Source organism: Lampetra fluviatilis, chromosome 30 (genome assembly GCF_964198595.1).
Source record: "Lampetra fluviatilis chromosome 30, kcLamFluv1.1, whole genome shotgun sequence".
Classification (NCBI taxonomy): domain Eukaryota; kingdom Metazoa; phylum Chordata; class Hyperoartia; order Petromyzontiformes; family Petromyzontidae; genus Lampetra; species Lampetra fluviatilis.
The window spans coordinates 4,082,740-4,105,603 of record NC_136304.1 but is presented as its reverse complement, the minus strand read 5'-3'; the positions used below and the strand labels follow the sequence as shown (position 1 = coordinate 4,105,603).

At 53.6% G+C, this 22,864-nt stretch overlaps 1 protein-coding gene across 4 annotated transcripts in view; it reads right to left on the bottom strand.

Moving 5' to 3' along the window:
* LOC144943143 (echinoderm microtubule-associated protein-like 6) overlaps positions 1-22,864 on the bottom strand; it is a 187,426-nt gene that overhangs the window by 67,720 nt on the left and 96,842 nt on the right. For all 4 annotated transcript variants that reach the window (XM_078870358.1, XM_078870355.1, XM_078870356.1 and 1 more), the window contains 4 exons: positions 13,848-14,017; positions 12,912-13,193; positions 11,007-11,252; positions 946-1,107 (listed from right to left, as the gene is read on the bottom strand). In XM_078870358.1, coding sequence (XP_078726484.1) covers positions 946-1,107; positions 11,007-11,252; positions 12,912-13,193; positions 13,848-14,017 — 860 coding nt within the window. The remainder of the gene's footprint in view (positions 1-945; positions 1,108-11,006; positions 11,253-12,911; positions 13,194-13,847; positions 14,018-22,864) is intronic.

The window sequence follows — 22,864 nt, the reverse complement described above, 5'->3', positions numbered from 1 at the left end:
TGTTGGCCGCGAGCGGGAACCGAACTCGGGTCGCCGGGTTCGTAGTGCAGCGTTGTGTAAACCGTTGCACCACCGCTCCCCACTTTGTCTTTGTAGCCACCACCACCACCACCCTCATAAGCAGAGAACAAACAATCACAACCAAAACTCCTTTTCGTGTCCACGGCGCATAAACAAACGCGCTAGAGTCTCCGTTGGCCCGTTGGCCTTCACGCTGCACTCACAAAATCGTGCGTCTGAATCCATTATTTAGGAATTAGGTAAATTGCACGCAAATTATATTCCAATGCAAGCCGATCGCTCAACGAGGCGGATGGCACAAGGCAGCATAATATGGATGTTGGAAAAAAAAAGTGTAAGCGATTTCTTGAATACGATCGGGACGCTGATTTCGTGACATTTCCGTTGAGACGTTTATGGGACCTGAATTACTGCGTGCTCTAAGCAAGCCGCCGCGGTACGGTACATGGTGACCGGTTTATGGGTTTAGCATTTTTCGTGAAAAATGTGAACTCGGTCGTCGCGCGGACAGAATATTTTTTTTCTTGGCGAAGGGATCCGCCAGTGAGTTATCACATCTCCCAAAAGGGACACCTTTAACAAGCCCCGAGTTTATGGAGAAAAGACTACCCGGCGGGTAAAACCCCGAGAGACGCGCCGGCCTTGCTCGTACGTCACGTGCCCTCTGTCATGACTGCTGACTTGGGTTCAATCCAAGCGGGTATCTGAGACAGTCCCAAGCCTGGAGATAAAGCAGCAGGTTCGGGCGAAAGGGTGACGATACGTCGGCCGCGAAAAAAGGACGGCAATCCAACGCACGTGACGACGTCCGAATAACAAAATGCGCAGTGGACACCTACGAGGGGCTATCTGCCGATGGACCATGATGCTGCTGCTGCTACTGTTGATGATGATGATGATGCGTGGGTACGGTGAAGGGCGTACCCTGCGGCGGGGCGTCGGACACGGGCACGCCCTCGGGGATGAAGCGCCACTGGAAGAGCGAGTGGTCCGTGCCGCCGATGCTCACGAGCCACGCGCTGTCCTGCGACCAGCGGGCGCACGTCACCGGCGCCGAGTGGCCCACGTACTTGCGGAACTTGGCTCCTGTCGCGAAGACGGGCGGCGACAGCGACGGCGTCAATGACATCATCGCCCACAGTGACATCGTCGTCGTCATCAGCGTCAACAACAGTGGCAACACGTGACAGCATCGTCGGCAGTGACAATAAAAGTGACGTCGAAGACGTTATCATCATCATCATCGGCTGACGACGATGAAATCAACAACAATACGACTACATCGACTACCAAATCACAACAAAAACAACAACAGTAGCAACAACATCAACAGTAAGGGCATTTGCATTCAATGTGTATTTAAGTCTACTTCCCAATTCCCATCCCAATTGCGACGTTGTCATCATCGCGTCACGAGAACGGAGAGAATCCACATCACATAAGCAGTGCGGCCCTGGACCAGTTCGGGACATCACTCACCACCGACATCACAGGCGTTGGGTGCACTCCGGGTGGGTGATTAACCCTTACCCAGGGGCACCGCGGTGGCGAGATGTTAACTACCTCGCCTGGTACGCAGGAAGTCGTGGGTTCGATCCCGACCCTGACACCTGCATATTTGTAGTTTGAATGTTCTCTCTCTCTCTTCCCGTGGTCGCGTGGATTTTTCTCCAGGACCTCCGGTTAATCTCTCCGCATTTAGAAACACGCGATAAGCCACTTCGTTGGGCTATCGTTTGTGGCCAGGTTGCTTTTGAAAAAGAGCTTTACAGCTCACTGACCCTTAGCTAGTAAAATTTAAAAAAATATAAAGATTAGGACACGGGAAAATGTGTTACGATGATGCAATGCCACCAAGGGTACCTTTACAATTAAAGTACAGAAAGTGCTGGTTGGCCAATTAGGTTTTGTGAACAATTAACTTACTTAGCCCAAGTTTCTTAAGCACTCGGGGGAACCCCACAGAGATTATGAGAGGTGTGGGTCGTGGGCGGGCGTAGAAAGCTGCTCACAGTTATCCAAATTAAAATCTAGCACAGCGATTGTTTCCTTCCCAGACAATTAATGAAATCTCATCAGGGGAAGTTACCGGGCCAATCGATTGCCATTAATCCCACACGCGCGGCGGTCTGCGCCGTGTGAGAGCGGTGATAATCTACGGCGGGCGGCGCATACTTTCTGTTCTTCTTCCTCGGGTTTAATTTGACGCATTCTCCTCCACGGCTCCGCCGCTCCTTTGCTGGTAAATGATCGTGGCGAGGCTGAAACGGGGAGAACGGGCACGCGGTTGCCTACAACGTGGCTCGCGGCGGCTCGCGACTGCGCGACGCTGGGCCACCCCCTCTGCCGAGACGCGTGTGAGCTCTCACGCAAGCGAGGGGGTAATGAACGATCCGACATGACTGGGTAGGTAGGCTGCTGCCGCTAACGCCGCGGGGGGGGGGGGGGGGTGCGGTTCGCGCTGTAGGAGCTCCCCCCCCCCGCGACGAGCGTTTCAGGTGTGCACCGGTACTATGTACCGACGTTTTGCACCACATCCCTAAGCTCCCAGCATCGAAGAAGCTCCTGGCAAGAACAAGGCGAAACGCCCCGACATCACGCCCAACAGTGGGCAGTTCAAGCCGACAAACAACACCATCAGAGAGCCACAAAGTATTGCAAGAGATGGCAGTGCGTTCGTGAATGTTTAATCCATCTGTGTGGCGCTCTAAGTATTCCCCTCCTCGTATCCATGGTGGGCTAGAACCCGGGCACTCTTGTTGCATCCCGCTTGCCAAGGCTGATTAATATGGGTTTAGCCAAACATCCCAAAGACATGACCCTCCTGAAAAGTAGTCGTGAAGCTCAATAAACCTTTCCTGCGTAAATCTTAAGATGCCCCCCCCCGATAGTTTATATCTATCCAGTATGTACCGCCATCGTCAGCCACGATGAATCCACTGCTGGATGACAGCCTCCCCAAGCCATCGTCGATATCATCGGTCAAAGTTGTTGTTGTTTGACTTGCATCCCACTGGGATATTTGCACAGGGTTGGTGTACGGCGATTTTTCTGCAATATTTTGCTGTCTTTTCTTGGATTTTCTGTTTGCACATAGTCACTTTAAGATGTTTTCTTGTTCATGTTTTTTTGTTCGTTGCGGTTGCACCCGATTCAAGAGCCGGATGGCTCACAGGGCTATACCTAATAAATGAACTTTGAAAGTCTTGCGGAGCGAACGAGGGGTGTCCCGCGGGGGCCGCCGTCGTTTGTTTGTTTGAAGCGGCCGAGTTGCCCGCGATGAATCGGTGGGACGGCGCTGAGCCTCCGGAGCCGTGCTTTGACTCGTGGTCGCGTCGTTCACAAAGCGCGTAGGAGGAGGAGGAAGAAGAAAAAGTAATAGCAATCGCGAACGAAGAGCAAATAATGGGTTCTGTTCATATAATTAAACCGTTTCAACAATGATTTAATTGGTGATGATGCTGCGTTGGCAGTGGTGCAAATGCACAATTAAGAATAAAACTTAACACGTTCCTCAATAACAATGTGTGTGGCCTTAATAAGCGAAAATATATAATAGGCAAAGCTTTGGGCAATGGCTCTCCCAATAAATATTGATTATGTTCACCCTGGAAATCTAAGCTTTCTTGCACCTCCCCACCGCACCCCGACCACCTTTGATCAATTCTCACCGTGGGAGTTGTCAATATCACGAAGCCCATGCACTCACGCAGGGCTCCAAATTCAAAGCGGGAGGTGGACTCGTTGTGGTGCGGCTGGCAGGGACAAACCCCGGCTGATGGACTTCAATGTAGGCCTTGTTTCGAGTTTTTTTTCTGTCTTTCAATTTTATTCCAAAATTCTAAAACCTCAGAGAGCAGTGGCCCTAGTCAGAGAACGGGCCATGGTAATGGATGTCACAGAACCACTTCTTAGATCTTTTCCAATTGACCGCTGAACCCCACTTGGCTTCCTGCCAAAGGGATGTTTACCACATGGCAGTCAACCCAACGTCATTCATTCTAAGAAGTGGAATTTTTTGCGAAATGTAAGTAAAACATCCAAAATTTACTTGACGGGTATTCGTTAAATGGCAAGCGCACTCCATTGGTGACCAAGCTGAGATCAACTCACTGCACCTGAGATTCTGATTTAGTCAAACGCCACCGAAAACAACCTGGCATTGAACCCGGGTTCTCGATCGTGCCGGCTGCTTATCACGATGATGACCATCAATGATTTATGTTAACGACTTGTGAACGTGGTGATAATAACGTATTTTGTGCAACAAACATTGTTTCACCAAAATTGTTTCTAACCGATAGCGCTACTTCTCAGCCTGGCCGGAACGCGGCTCGGCACACGGAGCACACGACGGTGATTTGTGCTCCGATTGTAAATCACAGCACGGGGTGTTCAAGGTGGAAAAGAGCCCCTGACGAATGAGCTTTCATCATGCGCACACAAAGCCCGTCCCTAGTAGGAATTGGATTCCAATAGAATCAGACGGCGAACATCCACGAGGTTTGCTAACGGCTCAGCAGTCGGACGGACGAACGTGGGAACGACGTCGTCCGTGAATTGGCCAGCCGCTCACCGACGCAAGGGTGGCACAGTCGGGTTGTTTTACAATCGGGTTTGATTGTCTTTTTATATTAAACCCGATCATTTTAGATTGGGAGAAATCCGGTTTAATTGGTTCTAATTAGCAGAACCGCACTTCTCAACGATGGGCTTCATCCATTCCAAGCGAAGGAACTCACTGGCACCCACGATTGTGGAGGAGAAGCTCGTGTTCATCAAGACCAACCTGCACGCCGCATTCTACGGCTACCCCGTGCCCGACGGCCCCGACTACGATAGCAGCACCGACGAGGAAGCAGCCTAAGCCTTGGATCAGAGTTTCGTATTCTTTAAACCAGGTTTTAATTCCCCGAAATCGGGTTTAATTGTATTAAAGAAAAAACCCGATGCCTGCCGCTGGAAAAATCGGGTTTTTTCCACCCAAGCGCCGACGCCTGTGACACTGCGTGAAAGCAAAAAAGGCACCGCAGGCGATTGCGCGGCGTTGCGGCTTTCGAGCGAAGAACTTTGACAGCGGCGCAAGGAGAAACCCCGGGGGGAGGGGGGGGTGGCGATGAAAGAGCTACGATTGAATCGGAACGAACCCAATAAAGCCAAGCTCAGGGCAGAGCCACCAACCGTTGCCGTAACCTGGCGGGCGCGATCGGATCCGAACAGGCCTCGGGGTATATATTTTATAACATGCAATTTGTAAAAAAAGAAACGTGTTAGGGAAGTGCACGGCGGGCGTCGTGAGAACACGCGGAGAGCGACAACACGTACAGCCCGGTTTGTGCGAGTGTCACCACGCGGAAACACAAACGATGGCGCGGCCCATCAGCCGATCGGCTTTCTAGACCAGATATGATCCGGGAGCATTTGTTTGAGGCTAACTCTGGACCGGTTTTGACCTTCTGGGTCTCAGTAGCAGAATCGCGCTTGTGAAGCAAATGCTGCTGGGTTAACCGGGTGTTATTGGTAAGAGCACTCCATGTGAACTCCATGAGGGCGCCACGGTGGTGAGATGTTAACTGTCTCGCCTGGTATGCAGGCGGCGGGATCTATCCCGACCCTGACGCCTGCTGTATATTTGGAGTTTGCATGTTCTCTCTCTCCCCGTGGTCACGTGCATTTTTCTCCAGGTCCTCCGGGTTTTCCCTCTACGCTTAGAATCAACGTGCGTTTAGAGTGTTTGGCTGCTATACATGTCCACGTGATAAGCCACTTCGTTTGTAGACCGGTCGCTTCTGGAAAAAAAGAGCCATTTAGCTCACTGGGCCTTACCTGGTAACAGGGAAGGACAACAAAACTAAACACAAACAGCAGTTCGAAAGAAGTTAGGTTTCAATCTAGATGAAATAAAAGTGCATTTCTCCAAGTGTCTTCCTAATATCGGAAGGAAGAGCGTTCCAGACGGCCGCAGAAGCGCGTCTGAAAGCGCCGCGCGACGCAGTGAGCGGTCATCGAGTGACGCGTCCTGCCCAGGGCCCAACTTTGATTATTTTTTTACCCCAAAAGGTCAAAACGACGTCCCTCCGCCGATCCACGCGATCTTCCGATTAATTCCGCTCTCTCTCTCTCTCACCGTAATCAACAAAGCAAATGTCATCTTGAGTCCTGGATGTAACACGAGGGTTTAAACGCGAGTAAAGTAGCTTACCCGGCGAGCCAATCATTTGATTCATTTGCACGTCGTCGCGCACAACACCTGAAGTTATTGTCATCGCGAGAGACGCGCGCACTGGCGGAATGACGGGAGCTCGAGGCGCATCCAGGCGACGCGTCCGTTTAATGAAACAGATGCCGCCACTGCATGGCGCGTGCAAGGCGCTTCTGAGACGAGTGACCGAATGAATGTAATTACGAAGATCACCGGCGGGCGAACGAGCCCCGACAACCCGAAACCCAACGCCCAACCCAAGGAGGTTTCACGAATCGCCGTGATTGAGAGCCGCGGTTCAATCCAACGATGTATTTTATTTGTCTTGTTTTTACCGCCTCGTTTGTATTATTAGTAGGGTTGTTTTTCGCCCCCTTGCCACGTTCGAATAGTTGTGTTCATCGATCAGCTTAAATGTAACATTGGCATATAAATACATGACAGTATTATTAATATAAACAAAACATCACTCACTGCCACTTGTCGGTACAATACACCACGACGGCCTAAGGTGACGGGACAGATAATTGAGCTGGAACCAACAAAGGCACAGCACGGCACGGCTCGGGAACGGCTCCTAACGGAACCGTGCAGACGAAGCACGGGGTAGCTGCTTCCTAATCCCCCTCCTCTCTGCCTCCCCCCCCCCCTCTCTATCTCCCCGTTTTTCCACTCGTGTCTCCTCCTCCCCTTCCCCCTCGCCTCTCCAACTCCCTCTCTACCTCCCCCCCATCTCCCTTCCGATTTCCTCAATCCCCGCCCCCCTTTCTCGTCTCACCCTGAGCGTCTTTCCCCCCGCCCCTCCCTCCTCCCCCCCCACTCTCTCACACCTCTTCGCTCGCTCAGCCACTCTCCCATCGATTCTGCTCCCTGTGCTGGATGCCCGTCACCGTCAGCTCGTGCAATCTCTCAAGAGCGCGGAGCGGCGAGCCCCCCCCCGTAATTTATTATCGCGGGGCGAAATTACGAGCGAGGGCCCTTGAGAGAGTCTGAACTGCCCCCCACCCTACCACCTCCTGCCCCCGCCCCCCACTCCAGCGGGATAACGCAACTACAGTGCGGCCACCTCTTTTAGTGTCGCACCAACCTGACCGTCTGGCTGCCGAACGCCGCGATGAGGAATCCTGCATCAGCGCGGATACCAGCGGGTTACCCACAGATCACCTGCTGGTACCAGCGGGTTACCCACAGACCACCTGCTGGTACCAGCGGGTTCCCCACGGATCGCCCGCGGGTACCCGCAGAGATTGCCATTCGGGTGCAGGTCCAGCCTCGTTCATCGCAGTCACCTTGACCCCATCGGCAAATCAGTCGAAACGACTTAGTCCCGACCTGCTTAGCGGGTCACCAGCAGGGTCACCCGCTGCAGACATCGTTTGCAACGCTGCGACAACTGCATTGCATTGCAATGGGCCCAGCTGCGGATGACCACGTGATGGCACCCTGCGATGTCACGTGCTCACGATTCGACGTCGAGCTCTGCACGCCAGCAACGCAGCACGTGCCACGTGCCACGCCCGCGTCGTCGTCGTCGTCATTATCGACCGCCCGCCATCATCCTTCCTAACGACTCAAGCCCCACTTACGTTTATTAACGGTCAATACGACGTCGCTGATTTGTGGTGGCTCCCTTTGCTGATCCACGTGTTTGTCCGCTCCCCCCCCCCCACCTCTCTCTGTCTCTTTCTGTCTCGATGCGATTCTAGGCAACGAGCCTCTCTCTCTCGCTGCCCTCCGCTGCTTTGCGAATGTTGCAAGCTCTTCATTGTCGCTCCCCTGTTTTTGTTCGACGGCCGATTTCGTTTTTTTCATATCGAAGCGTCGCGGCGGGTGACGACGCAAGGTGATGATCATTGGCTCCTTTGGGGCGCAGCGGAATGTGGATTTCCGTGATTCGATTCAAGTTTTCCCACCGACGATGCTAAAGCTCGACGCGATGTTTCATTTCTCGCTCCGGGAACGCCGATGTCACGCGTGCGGTCACGTGATTTGTGGTCGCAGGCGTCTGTGCGTCCCTTGTGATCACAGACGGCGTTCATCTTCAGGACAAGGAAGTTTTCAATTCGAGTGCAGTGCTGTCATTCAAGGAGGACGGGAAACGCGAACAAATATTTACCACGCTGCCGCACGCCACCACCGCACCACAGAGCACAGCGCCACGCAGAACCACTGCACCACACACATAACACAACATGCACCACCACATCACACAGCACCACACATACCAGCGCACCGCACAGCACCACCGCACAGGACCACACATCATCGTGCACGCCACAGCACTGCACCACACCACTGCACCACGCAGCATCGCACACAGCATCACACACACGCCATGCACACACATTATCATCACACACAAGTCACACCACGGCACTCGCTCAGCACCGCAGCATCGCGACGACGCCGACACACAGTCAGGGCGTGGGAGGGTGGGGGGGGTTTGCGATGTGCCTTGGCTCCCAAAAATATTGCGGAATCGACGTTTCGGGACAGTTGCCGGCCGAGACCGGCTGAGGCGCCCCGGGGTTCCACCCTCGCCCGATGAACCCCTCCTCAACGATGCACGCTCGCAAACCCCCCAACGTGGCAAATAATGTCCGTTCAGCAGCCTCGACCGCGTAATGACACAAGCGTAACGACGACGCTGACGACGACGATGATGACGACGACGATGCTGATGACGACGATGACGATGATGATGATGACGACGATGATGGTGATGATGACGACGATGATGATGATGACGACGATGACGATGACGACGACGATGATGATGATGATGATGACGACGATGATGATGATGCCGACGACGACGATGATGATGATGATGACGATGATGATGATGACGACCATGACGGTGATGATGATGACGACGACGACGACGACGACGACGCACAGTCCCCATGTCGCGAAAACGTTAGGCGCCGCTTCCTCACCCCGCGTCCTTGGCGGAATGCGGCACTGCCGGTTTTTATTCCACCCCCCCCCTCACTTCGTCTCTTCATCGGAGTCGCCACTTGACGCCGCGGGTGGAAGCGCTACGCACGACAGGTCATTTGCTCCCATTGCGAGGATATTATAATTAGCAACGCGGAGCAATTCTCAAACGACGTTAATGTCTTCTTGGTTCTTTCGGTAAAGTCACGTATAAAGAAATTAATAAAATAATAAAAATAAAACATAATAAAAAATTTTTATTATAATTATTTTTATTTTATTAATTTCTTTCTACGTGACTTAATAAAAATAAAACATAATAAAATAATTATTTTATTATGTTTTATTTTTATTATTTTATTAATTTCTTTCTATGTGACTTTACCGAAAGAACCAAGAAGATGAATCCCTGCAGTCACGAAAGCTTTAAATCGAAATGTAATTATTTTATTGTTTTATTTTTATTGTTTTATTACTTCCCTTCTACGTGACTTTACCGAAAGAACCAAGAAGATGAATCCCTGCAGTCACGAAAGCTTTACATCGAAATTTAATATGTTTTATTTGTATTATTTTATTACTTCCCTTCTACGTGACTTTACCGAAAGAACCAAGAAGATGAATCCCTGCAGTCACGAAAGCTTTAAATCGAAATGTAATTATTTTATTGTTTTATTTTTATTATTTTATTACTTCCCTTCTACGTGACTTTACCGAAAGAGCCAAGAAGATGAATCCCTGCAGTCACGAAAGCTTTTCATCGAAATTTAATGTTTTATTTTTATTATTTTATTACTTCCCTTCTACGTGACTTTACCGAAAGAACCAATAAGATGAATCCCTTCAGTCACGAAAGCTTTAAATCGAAATGTAATTATTTTATTGTTTTATTTTTATTATTTTATTACTTCCCTTCTACGTGACTTTACCGAAAGAACCAAGAAGATGAATCCCTGCAGTCACGAAAGCTTTTCATCGAAATTTAATGTTTTATTTTTATTATTTTATTACTTCCCTTCTACGTGACTTTACCGAAAGAACCAAGAAGATGAATCCCTGCAGTTACGAAAGCTTTAAATCGAAATTTACGCTAATGTCGTTTGAGACTTTTTATTTAAATAACACGCGTAAATGTGTGAAATATTGTCTGTCTCTGAGAGGCGTTTGGAGCATTTGGCCTACGCTCTCATTTGATGAATTATCCCCATTCAGGGTCGCGGTTGCCTCAACAATCGATTATCTTTTGTTGTTGCTTACGTTGTGGCGACGTTGCGGTGAATGCAGCAGCCACTAGTGGCTGCGAGAGGTCACGTGAACCCATGACGTACAACACATATACGAATAGGATAAACACAACACAATTAGGATGTTTTTGCTTCAAAACATGTAAACCGCAATGTTTACACCTACAAACGTGGCCGTATTCTGAGATTCCGTACACGGAGGCAGTCGGTCACATGTAGAGTGAAAGAGCAATGTCAAACACGCGTGTCGTGCATGTGCCACGTGCGTACGTGACGTGTATATCACGTGTTGCACGCGTGTACAATGTCACACGCAGTGTCACGTGTGTGTCACGTGCGCGCTACACGCGTGTTGCAGGCGTGTGACTCGAGTGTGACGTATGCTATGGGCATCGGCGGGGGCCTTGCAATATATTCCACGGTCGGCATGCTTGTATCATGCGTGCGACATGTGTGTATGCACGTGTCGTGCCCGTGACGCGCCCATGTCACGTGCCCGTGTCATGCCCGCGCCGCCCGCGTGCCGCACGCGTGCGACATGCGTGTGACATGCTTGTGACATGCGTGTGACACGCGTGTGACATGCGTGACCGCCGCACCGCGTTTGAAGCTGGGGAAGCGGTAGAGCCGCACGAGGCCCTGTTCGTCGCCCGCCCCGAGGACCCCTCCGGCGATGTTGGCGTCCAGCGTGCTCACGTTGGTGCCCGCACCGCAGCCACCGCCAACGGAGCCGCCACCGCCGCCGTACTTGGGGTGGACCCCGGCCACCTCGATGCCGTACGGGCACGTCCAGGACACCCACGGGCTCACCTCCAGCTCCTCCTTCTCCGTCAGCACCTTGCCGACTTGCGGCCGCGGGACACGGGCGAACGTCACCGAAACGCCAACGCAGCGTGCATGTGTAGGGGTGTTACGGAGGAGCTGTATGTGTAGGGGTGTTAGAGAGAGAGCCGTTATGCATGGCAGCTTATGGGAAACAAACACAGTGGGCGGGGCTACGTGAGTGCACGGGGGGGGGGTGCTCTCAACGACGTCCGCACCAGGCAGCCCGGGGCCCCACCCCTCAGCGGGGGTTGAGTATAAAGGGGGATGTGTCAGAGGGCTCGGGGCAGAATGTTAAAGCTAAACCAGTGAAGACCGAAGATCGTCTAGCTAGAGCCCTGGACTCCCCTGGGACGCCGCCCTTGTCAGGGCCGCGCAGGACCGAGCCAGCGGCGTGGTCCCGTGAACCAGAGCCAGGACTCTGGGACTCCGGGTACCGTAGCCCGACTGACCAGTGTCGGGCCAGACAGCCTCCCCTAGCCCAGTATTTGGAGGATTAGGAGGCAGGCTAGGGGTAGCTAGCCGTGTGTTCCCAGCTATCCGGGTGAGGGGGCCGATACCCCCTCCAGTACTGTATGTCCCCAGTGACTGTTGTGAAATAAATACGTGTGCCTCTACTCGGGTGTCCACGCGTCCTCAACGGTACTACACATGCGTACGGCGGTAACGCGGGGAGTGGGGGTGCGGGTGGTATTGATTTGCCGTTGAAAAGTGGTCAGCCGTAGGTAGAGGGCAAAGGACGTTGTTTAGTTTGGGACCTGGGCAGGGAGTGGACAGCAGGGACGATTGGGGGGATGGAGTTCCAGACCTTGGGGGTAGTGGAGGATAATTAGTGACATTCTACTGAGCAATGGTTGAATGAATAGGACCTTCGATTGAAAGCCTTAGTTCCTGGAGCGGAATGTGTGTGGAGAGGAGTGGAGGGAGATGAGAGGGGAGAGGTAGGAGAGTGCGTGGAGGGGAGTGGAGTGAGATGAGAGGGGAGAGGTAGGAGAGTGCGTGGAGAGGAGTGGAGCGGGATGAGAGGGGAGAGGTAGGAGAGTGCGTGGAGAGGAGTGGAGGGAGATGAGAGGGGAGAGGTAGGAGAGTGCGTGGAGGGGAGTCGAGTGAGATGAGAGGAGAGAGGTAGGAGAGTGCGTGGAGAGGAGTGGAGTGAGATGAGAGGGGAGAGGTAGGAGAGTGCGTGGAGAGGAGTGGAGTGAGATGAGAGGGGAGAGGCAGGAGAGTGCGTGGAGGGGAGTGGAGTGGGATGAGAGGGGAGAGGTAGAAGAGTGCGTGGAGGGGAGTAGAGTGAGATGAGAGGGGAGAGGTAGGAGAGTGCGTGGAGGGGAGTGGAGCGGGATGAGAGGGGAGAGGTAGGAGAGTGCGTAGAGCGTAGTAGAGTGAGATGAGGGAGATGAGATGGGAGAGGTAGTCAGGGATGAGTCCCAGCTAATCTTGACGATGGTGGGCATTAAACATTGCCATTGTCAGTCGTTATTTTATCATCATCACCATCATCATCGTTATTTACCCAGAGCTATTTACTTATTTTTTCATTCCCACGAAACAGCCAAAAACCAAAAGTAATACACAAACAATATAAAAGCACCCACAACCACAAAACAACTCCACGCGCATGTCCCACTTAAGGATGAACCGTCAATCGATTGTTGATGCCCGGCGGTGCATGGCCCACTCACAGGGCATCCTGAAGACGGCGCGGTGCCCGCTGGTGTCGTTCGTGTGCAGGAACCGGCCGTCCAACGTCCAGTCCATGTGCACCACCACAGCCGGGCCGCCCGGCACAGCCAAACCACCACCACCGCTGCCAACGCCACCACCGCCCCCACCACCACCGACAGCCGGCCCGCCGAGACCTATCGCCACCACGGCGCCCGGTGTCACGGCCGCTGGCCCCAGGGCCATCCCGCCGTCGAGCGGAACTCCGGACGCCCCCACGGCCCCCTGCAGCGAGCAGGCGCCTGCGGCGAGAACACGAACGCAGTGAAATTTCGATTTAAAGCTTCCGTGACTGCAGGGATTCATCTCCTTGGTTCTTTCGGTAAAGTCATGTAGAAGGGAAATAATAAAATAATAAAATCTGTTTTATTTTTTTTATTTTATTATTGAATAATAAATTCAGATTTATTTATTTTTATTTTATTATTTCCCTTCTACGTGACTTTACCGAAAGAACCAAGAACAAGAACGCAGTTGTTGCCATGGAGGCGTTGGTCCGCCTCGTGGAGCTGAAGAGAAAATCGAAGGGAGGAGGCCTTTGTGTCGCCCGTATTCCGAGCGTTCCGTTATTCGAACGGGCAGAAAAGGCCACATTTGCACAACGAGGGCGCTGTGAGTGACAACCGTTCTCGTCGTCAGCCGCGGTCTATCCACTGCTGGATGAAGGCCTTCCCAAGCCGTCGTCGTCTCTCGCGCGTCTCGCGACGCAATAATCCGTCCTCACTCCCGCACGCTCGATCCGCATCCGTTGCCAGTCTCCGATGCCTTTCTCACGACGCGTCCTGTCCACGCCCGCCGCCAAACACGATGCCTTTCACTCGCCCGCCGTTCTCCCGCGCACGTGTTCGTCCGCTCTGCCCGCTCCTTCCCCATGTGCCGAGCCACGGCCTCCTCACCCGCGGGTGCCGGCGAGCACTCGCCGACCTTCTTGTAGCGCTGCGACGTCGAGTAGACGTCCACGCCGCCCTCCGCCGACGCCGCGGCTAAGTACGCGCCGTCGGGTGAGAAGCGCAGCACGTGGACCGGGTCCTTGCGCTCGCGAACGTGCACCACCTCCGACATGTCCCTGGTAGGGCGGGCGGGGGGGGGGGGAGAGAAGAATCCGATGAGCTATGAAGCTCTTTCTTTTTATTTCCAGCAGACGTCCAGCAGGGAGCCGGGTAGTGATCATGTCCCGACGATGTCGGTATGCTGAACTTGTTTCGCACCGTGCGGGCGGAAGGACAACAAACTACACGCAAAAAAGCAGTTCTGAAGAGATGAGTTTTCAATCGAGATGATTTAAACGTGCATAGCTCCAGTCGCTTCCTAATATCGGGAGGAAGAGCGTTCCAGACGGCCGCAGAAGCGCATATTGAAAGCGCGCGGTGGTGCGGTGACCGTCTTTGTTCGATGGTCAGCCAAAAGTCGCTGCTGCGAGGATGACCGGAATGCGCGTGACGGTGGTTTGTGCCCCTTGACGAGATGAGCAAGGCACTGTGGCTCGTTCGTGGAAAGCACTTTGTGTGTAGTGAGTGCGATCTCATCACTTATTCGGGCAGCAACCGGAAGCCAATGCAAGCTCGGCGAGCACTGTACGGGCACGGCCGATGGCATAACACGAGGCCTCCGCCGAGGTCCCATGTAGTTCACGGCGCATGCAGAGATCCCAATACAGGGTTACGGATTTGCGGGAGCAAGTGCTGCTTTTGTCGAGCAGCCTTTGGAGGCCCTTAACGGTGCACCTGCGCTCGGCTTGACAAACCGCACCAAGTAGTCACTTCAGGTCGAACCGACATAGGGGAGGCCCCAGGAAGCGATTCTGATATGCGTCGCTGATGTTGCCCTTGGCAGAGGGGAATGAAACCCAGGTCACCGGGCTCATAGCGCGGCGGCGCTGACCGATACGTCAGCACTCCCCACGCGTTTTCCATACCAACGACAGACAGGTCGCCCCCTATAGCCCTCACTGGCCATTAAGGCCGCCAAGGAGCACGAGGGGGCGGGTGGCCAGCTCCACGCCCGGGACCCCTTTGTGTCCCGAGCGGCGATGTTTACACACCGCTCGAGGCCGAGTCGACCTAGGGGAGGCCCAGGACCGGTTTAGAAAATCGTCAAGGGCGTTGGCCGTGAGCGGGCAATCGAACTCGGGTCCCCGGGTTCGTAGCGCAGCGCTAACCGACCCAGCTACCGCTCCCCGCAGCTCGCGCGCGCGTGAAGCTGAGGGGCAACGGCCAAGCCGAGCAGAGCGGAGCGGCCGCTGAAGGCGCGCAGTGGAAATCAATCGGCGGCGAGAGAGCGCACGCGTGTCGTGGGCGGGGTGGTGGAAGAGGTGCGGCGCCCTGGGGTCGAGCGCTCCGAAGGTCCCCCCCACCTCCCTCCCACCTCCCTCCCACCCCACCCACCTCCCCCACCTCCCGCACCCCCCCCCACCTCCTCCACCCCCTCCACCCCCCACCTCCCCCACTCCCCCCACCTCCCGCACCTCCCCCCACCCCCTCACCTCCCCCACCCCGCGCCAACTCCACCCGCCGGGTTTTTGTTTTTCCCACCAGCGACGGCCGCTCGCGGCGGACGGAACTCGGGGGTGGAAAATTGCCGGGCGGGTGTGGTGAGTGCGGGTGTGGTGAGGGTGGGTGTGGTGAGGGTGGTTGTGGTGAGGGAGGGTGTGGTGAGGGTGGGTCTGATGAGGGTGGGTCTGGTGAGGGTGGGTGTGGTGAGGGTGGTTGTGGTGAGGGAGGGTGTGGTGAGGGTGGGTGTGGTGAGGGCGGGTGTGGTGAGGGTGGTTGTGGTGAGGGAGGGTGTGGTGAGGGTGGGTGTGGTGAGGGCGGGTGTGGTGAGGGTGGTTGTGGTGAGGGAGGGTGTGGTGAGGGCGGGTGTGGTGAGGGTGGTTGTGGTGAGGGAGGGTGTGGTGAGGGTGGGTCTGGTGAGGGTGGTTGTGGTGAGGGTGGGTCTGGTGAGGGCGGGTGTGGTGAGGGCGGGTGTGGTGAGGGTGGGTCTGGTGAGGGTGGTTGTGGTGAGGGCGGGTGTGATGAGGGCGGGTGTCTTGGGTGTGGTGAGGGTGGGTGTGGTGAGAGCGGGTGGGTGGTGAGGTTGTCGGTCATGAGGACACTTCGCGGGAGCCGCCCCGCGAGCCCTTTCGTTCTGAAGGAAGCGGCGTCGTCGTCGTCGATACGAGGAGAGTCAACAACCACTCAGGGGCGACCAGCGCCCCCCCCCCTCCCCCGGTCGGCAATTACAGACCAGTCGCCGCGTGCCGTGGAGTGGCTTTTAGGCTTTTGATGGCCTTCATGCCGCATCAGCGGTTTATAAAAAGAAAAACACGGACGGATGGATGGGGGAATGGGGTGGGCGGGAGGGGGGAACGGTGGGGGCGGTGGGGTAAATTGCGTCGATAAAAAAACAAAGGGAATATAAATGAATAACCGCACACGGACAACATGCGCGTGGATAACGTGCCGTCCAAAACGGCATTGCCGCAGGAGCGTCGATGCGATCGTAAGCCGCGTTAATTTGGCTCGCGCAAAGACTAAAAAAAATTAGAAAATACGCAAGCAAGCAAGCAGGCAGGGCCCACCACGTTTCGTGTCAATGTCCAGCCGTTGCCGCCCGCCCAGATGAACGCACGCACGCAAACCGCGACGCGTCGCTTCGTACACATTGACGTTTCGTTGTTTTTTATTGTTCCGTGGCCACCCCTCCCCACACCAACACACGGGGCGAGATTTAGAATTCGCCACCGCGCAGGGCACAAGCCGAGCAGGCCTAGGCGCGCAGCTGGTGGCACTGGTATCTCGGAAAGGAATTGAGGCTCGGTGCGGGGCATCCTCGTGTATAAAACAGAGATGGGGCGACGAATCGCCGCGTCTCAAAACATTTATCTTGATTCGTATTCATACGAGGGAGCGCCTTATCTCAAGGCGCTCTGTAACATAGTTTCAGAGCGATGACAAAAAAAAATAGAATGGATTAGATGGCAGGGGCAGTGCAAGGGCCGAGGAATGAGTGACCGTAACAGAGGCCACGTGGGGGGTCACAACAGGGCAGGGAAGAGAATGGGCAATGGAGAAGAGGCGAGGCTTTAAAACGTAGCGAAAGGAGGTTGACGGGGACTGCTTAATGTATATGGGCAGTGTTGAGTCTACGGGGCAGTGTTGAGTCTACGGGGCAGTGTTGAGTCTATGGGCAGTGTTGAGTATATGGGGCAGTGTTGAGCCTATGGGGAAGTGTTGAGTCTATGGGGAAGTGTTGAGTCTATGGGGCAGTGTTGAGTCTATGGGCAGTGTTGAGTCTATGGGCAGTGTTGAGTCTATGGGGAAGTGTTGAGTCTATGGGGCAGTGTTGAGTCTATGGGCAGTGTTGAGTCTATGGGGAAGTGTTGAGTCTATGGGGCAGTGTTGAGTCTATGGGCAGTGTTGAGTCTATGGGGAAGTGTTGAGTCTATGGGGAAGTGTTGAGTCTATGGGCAGTGTTGAGTCTATGGGTAAGTGTTGAGTCTATGGGGCAGTGTTGAGTCTATGGGCAGTGTTGAGTCTATGGGGAAGTGTTGAGTCTATGGGGCAGTGTTGAGTCTATGGGCAGTGTTGAGTCTATGGGGCAGTGTTGAGTCTATGGGGAAGTGTTGAGTCTATGGGGAAGTGTTGAGTCTATGGGGCAGTGTTGAGTCTATGGGGAAGTGTTGAGTCTATGGGGAAGTGTTGAGTCTATGGGGCAGTGTTGAGTCTATGGGCAGTGTTGAGTCTACGGGGCAGTGTTGAGTCTACGGGGCAGTGTTGAGTCTATGGGCAGTGTTGAGTATATGGGGCAGTGTTGAGCCTATGGGGAAGTGTTGAGTCTATGGGGAAGTGTTGAGTCTATGGGGCAGTGTTGAGTCTATGGGCAGTGTTGAGTCTATGGGGCAGTGTTGAGTATATGGGGCTGTATTGAGTATATGGGCAGAGTTGAGTCTACGGGGCAGTGTTGAGTCTATGCGCATTGTTGAGTCTATGGGGCAGTGTTGAGTCTATGCGCATTGTTGAGTCTACGGGGCAGTGTTGAGTCTCTGAGCAGTCTCTGCTGGATGAAGGCCTCCCGACGCCATGTCAGTTAGTTTAGCTATACTTCACCACGCTGGTTAAGTTCAGGTTGGTTAAATAGGGAAGCCCAGGACCGGTTCAGATACCACTTGCCACCTGACTTTAGCTATGTCCAGGAATCAAACTCAGGTTTCTATATTTTTCGCGCGTTGCACGAACCACTGCACCACCGCTCCAATCATCCAGAGGCAGATTGATCGTGGCTGATCATTGTACGGATGATGCAATTTGCTCAAGGACATGACTGAAATTGGCAACAGGAGAAAAACTGTCGGTTAATTCAACTCCACATAACCCCACACAAATATAATTACCACACCTGTTCCACAATCGCTTTCTCGGGCTTCGCATTATCTCCAAGACGATTTCTTGGAATTTGGCTCGAAGCTGGATGTGCGTGCTTTGCTTGCGTGTGTGAGTCCATATGTTCACGTCAGGGACCCGTGCCCCACCCACAGCATAAGCATTACGTCCCATCCCAATTGGCTATTTTTAATTGGAAAAGTAAAGACACGACACGGTTGTGCAACTGTGGCCATGCATCCCACAGAGTACACACCTGTAGTCTGCGCTCCTTCAGTTGGGGGCGAAATGTTAACTACCTCGCCTAGTATACAGGAGGTCATGGGCTCGATCTCGACTGACGGCTGTATATTTGGAGTTAGTGGTTTCTCTCTCCCCGTGGCCGTGTGGATTTTTCACAAGTGCCTCAGTTTATACCTCCACGTTTAGAATCACGCGTTTAGAGTATTTGGCTGCTATAAGTGTCCACGTGAAAAGCCACTTCGTTAAAGCTGTCATTTGTGTCCAGGTCGCTTCTGCAAAAGAGCCACATAGCTCAGTGGGCCTTACCTGGTAACATAAAACAAATGTAGTTTAGCAACAGAGCAGTAACAAAAACCGGAGGATACCCTCTCGTCGTGACCAGCAGACCTAAACATTGGCATTCAGTTCTTGAACGTATTGCCATGCACAAGTGCAGAAATACGTGTAAACGAATGGCTAAATGCTTAATATCTCTTGGCCGGGTTCGCAAAAAGCATCAGTTTGCGCTCCAATGCGTACATATTTTTAAAGAAAAAGGTACGAAAAGAAATACACAGAAATATAAAGACTAAAAAACCCCCCACGAACAGCCGTACAAACTGTTGGGGCAAGTGCTACGAGCGGCAACTATGAAGGCCGGCGCGGCGCACGAGGGGGTTGTGTGACCAGCACCACGCCCGACCGCTTTTGTCTCCCTAGTACTGATGGGTACACACTGCGCCAGGTACTAAACTAAGGCCAGGTCGACCTGGGGGTCATCCAGACAGGTTGCTCAGCAGTACGAGCGAGCGGCTCGCAATCGGAAGGTTGCGAATTCAATTCCCGGTTGGGTGTTGATAGAATGGGTAACGCTTTGGAGGTAAGTCAACAGCGGCTACCCTATGGAGAGACTTGCCCCAGGAATGTGGAATTGTCACCACTGGCTCAAGGCTGTACAGGGAAGACGTGCACCGACTCCATCCGAACTTGAGCAAGACATCAGCTGTGATTCCTGGGAGGCCCGGACCAATTTGGAAAACTGCCTCTGATATTAGCCTCGGCAGAGAATAGAAGCCAGGTCGCCGGGTTCATATGACAGTGCTCTCATCATGCCACAGCTCTCCCCCCCACACAGATCTACGAACAAAGACCCTCCCCCTATAGCCTGTTGCAGACTGTAGGGGCAAGTGCTCTTAGCGAGCACCTTTGAAGGCAAGCTCGGCACACGAGGGGGTGAGTGGCCACCACCACGCCCGGCCGCCTTTGTCTCCCTAGTAACGATGTTTACTACACACCCCACCAGGTACTCATTTGAAGCTGAGTCGACCTAGGGGAGGCCCGGGACCGGTTCAGATAACCGTCACTGGTGTCGACCGTGCGCAGGAATCGAACCCGGGATCGCCGGGTTCGTAACGCAGCGATGCGAACCACTATGCCACCGCTCCTGAAAAACCGACAACCACACCGCTCGTGCACTCTCTCCGTCTCGCACAATCGGAATGTAATTTCCAAAGAAATATATTCTATTGCCCTGCTTCGAAGCAGACATATGTGGTCTTGTGGGGCCTGTCACAATGTTTAATACTTAGCAATCTCCGCAAGGCTCCTTGTTTTTTTTTTAGATCATTTTTTTTTGCGTGTTCAGTCGCCAGTTCTCCAGCGTCGCAAGGGGCCGGCGAAAAACGGAGGGACCCCCCCCCCCACTTGCTAATTACGCCACAGGAGCCGAATTCATTGAAAACGCATTCAGAAAAAAAATACCGCACCGAACGCGGCCGATTAGCGACGAGCGGGCGGCACGCGCCCCCCCCCCCACCCCTCGTCGCACGTCTGAAATCTTCATCTCATTCGCTCTTAACAACGGGCAAAAAATTGCAGGGCTGGGAATAGAGGGGGACGTGATTCAATTTTGCGCGTCTGAAAGGCACGAGGCCAGACGCGGTTGCGCTAGCGGGAGCATTGCATCGCGTTGTCTCCTCTCGTGAATTAATAGCGGGATGAGCCGTCAGTAATGGCTTCGGAGCTTCGGGCAGTATGCTCGTTGTTAAAGCGATTGCACCGTGACTCCATCATTCATGCCCACAACTGCCGCCCCCCTCTATAGCCGCCACCCCTCTCTGGACCGCCCCCCCCCCACCACCCCCGCGTCACCTTTGCCTGACATAGCTCCATCTATAATAAAGGTTGCGTTCTTGGGTTAGATCGTGTAAATGCAAATGTGTCGTTAAACCCTGCCACCACCCGACGCAGCCAATTAGTGAGGTTTGTCGCGTGAACAGAACGTGGCAATTGGGGACCACTTCAACACGCCGGTGTGTTGGAGAGTAAAACATTTACAATTCGAAGGCGACGTTTTGCTCGTGATTAAACCACGCAAAAAAAAAGGTTATTATGGATAAAATTGGTCGCGAAAGCACACGCGTTAAACTGAGAGCTTCATCTGGCTATCGCGACAGCGTTCTCTGGCACGAGCTCTGCACCGCCCGTGGAACCCAAACCGCAGACAGACGTAAGAAAAAAGGTGATTCTGAGGTCACATTCTTGGAGTAATTATCATCTTCATCATCAACAAAGTGGGCCTTGGTCAATCCACTGCTGGATGAAGGCTTTCCCAAGCTGTCCACCCGTCTCTCACGATCCGCAGATGTAGAAATGCACCTCACGCCGGCCTCGAAATAAAAAAAATACAATGCCGTTTATGACTCACGATATCTCTAAGCATGCATTCAAATGTAGGTTGGTTTTTGTGTATTCACCTGGAGGTGATTCACACAGCTGGTGTTACTGTGATGCAGAAACCCACTTGCTTGTTTTTATTCTGTGATATAAATCTACGTACGGCCAACTCAAATAATGGGTGGAGGTGGTGGTGCAGTAGTTAACATTACCCTGTGCTGTAAAACCGCGTGAACCGAGTTTGATTCCCGGACAATAAACTAAACACAAAAAGCAGTTACAATCTAGATTATTTTAAAGTGCATAGCTCTAGTCGCTTCCTAATATCGGAAGGAAGAGCGTTCCAGACGGACGCGGTAGCGCATCTGAAAGCGCGCAGTGTGGTGACCGTCTTTGTCTAATGGCCAGCCAACAGCTGCTGCTGCTCCTGCAGGGATAACCGGAGTTCAGGTGATGATGGTTGTAGGCTCCTTGACGAGGTCAGCAAGGTGTTGTGGTTTATCGGTGGCTCTCAATCGATCAACGCACCTCTGCACTCACGTGTGTAACAATCATTGCCCTTTTTATTAATTCATATAAGGTTAACGTTGACCCCCGCCAGCTAATAGGGGCCGCTACAATAACTGCAACATTTCAAAAGAAGAACCGATCCTTGAATCGAATTTCAATGAATGGCGAGAGATTTGGCGGTCGTTCCGTTATAATATCCCAGGAAATAAGCGCGCGTATGTGCCGCCAGCAAATGTTGGGCACACACTGAGTGGGAAGCACGGCAGGGCAAGCTCGCGTATGTTGCTCGAGCAGTGATGAAGCGTCGCGGGCGTCGGAGAGAAGCTCCATGACTCACGCTCCTCGGCACATCGGGAAGACAGAGAGGACGAGAGGTTGGGGAGAGAAACTTACATTCATCTTCCACCGTCTCGTGCTCTCCCATCCCCAACCAGACCCCCCCCCCCCTAACCCACTCTCCTATCCCCACCCCCCAATCCACTCTCCCATCCCCACCCAGCCCCCCCCCCTAACCCACTCTCCCATCCTCACCCAGCCCCCCCCCCTAACCCACTCTCCTATCCCCACCCAGCCCCCCCTAACCCACTCTCCCATCCCCACCCCCCAACCCACACTCCCATCCCCACCCCCCAACCCACTCTCCCATCCCCACCCAGCCCCCCCCTAACCCACTCTCCCATCCCCACCCCCCAACCCACTCTCCCATCCCCACCCAGCCCCCACCTAACCCACTCTCCCATCTCATCACCACCCCCCAACCCACTCTCCCATCCCTACTGCTCTCAGCTGCTCGTTCCCCGATGGAAGAAGAGTTAATGGCGCGGCCGAGAGTGCCGAGTCGGGTTTTGTGAGGTGGGGAGAAGCAGGGACGGGGGGGGGGCGGAGGGGGGGGTAGCGAGTTTGTGTTTAATGACGTGGAAATAAATCTCTCAATCTTGAGAGCGAAATTAGTTCTGCTGCTCGCGTCCCGAGTTTTGAAAAATTGTTTCGAGAGCCGTTGAGGCGGGCGGGAGGGCGGGGGGTGTTGGGATGGGGGGAGAGAAAAAGAAACAACGAAAATAAGTGGTGACGTCGCGAGAGCCTCACCGGTTGGCGCAAGGTTATACCGAGTGGCGCAATGGTGAAGCGTGATGGCTGAGCGGTGTTCT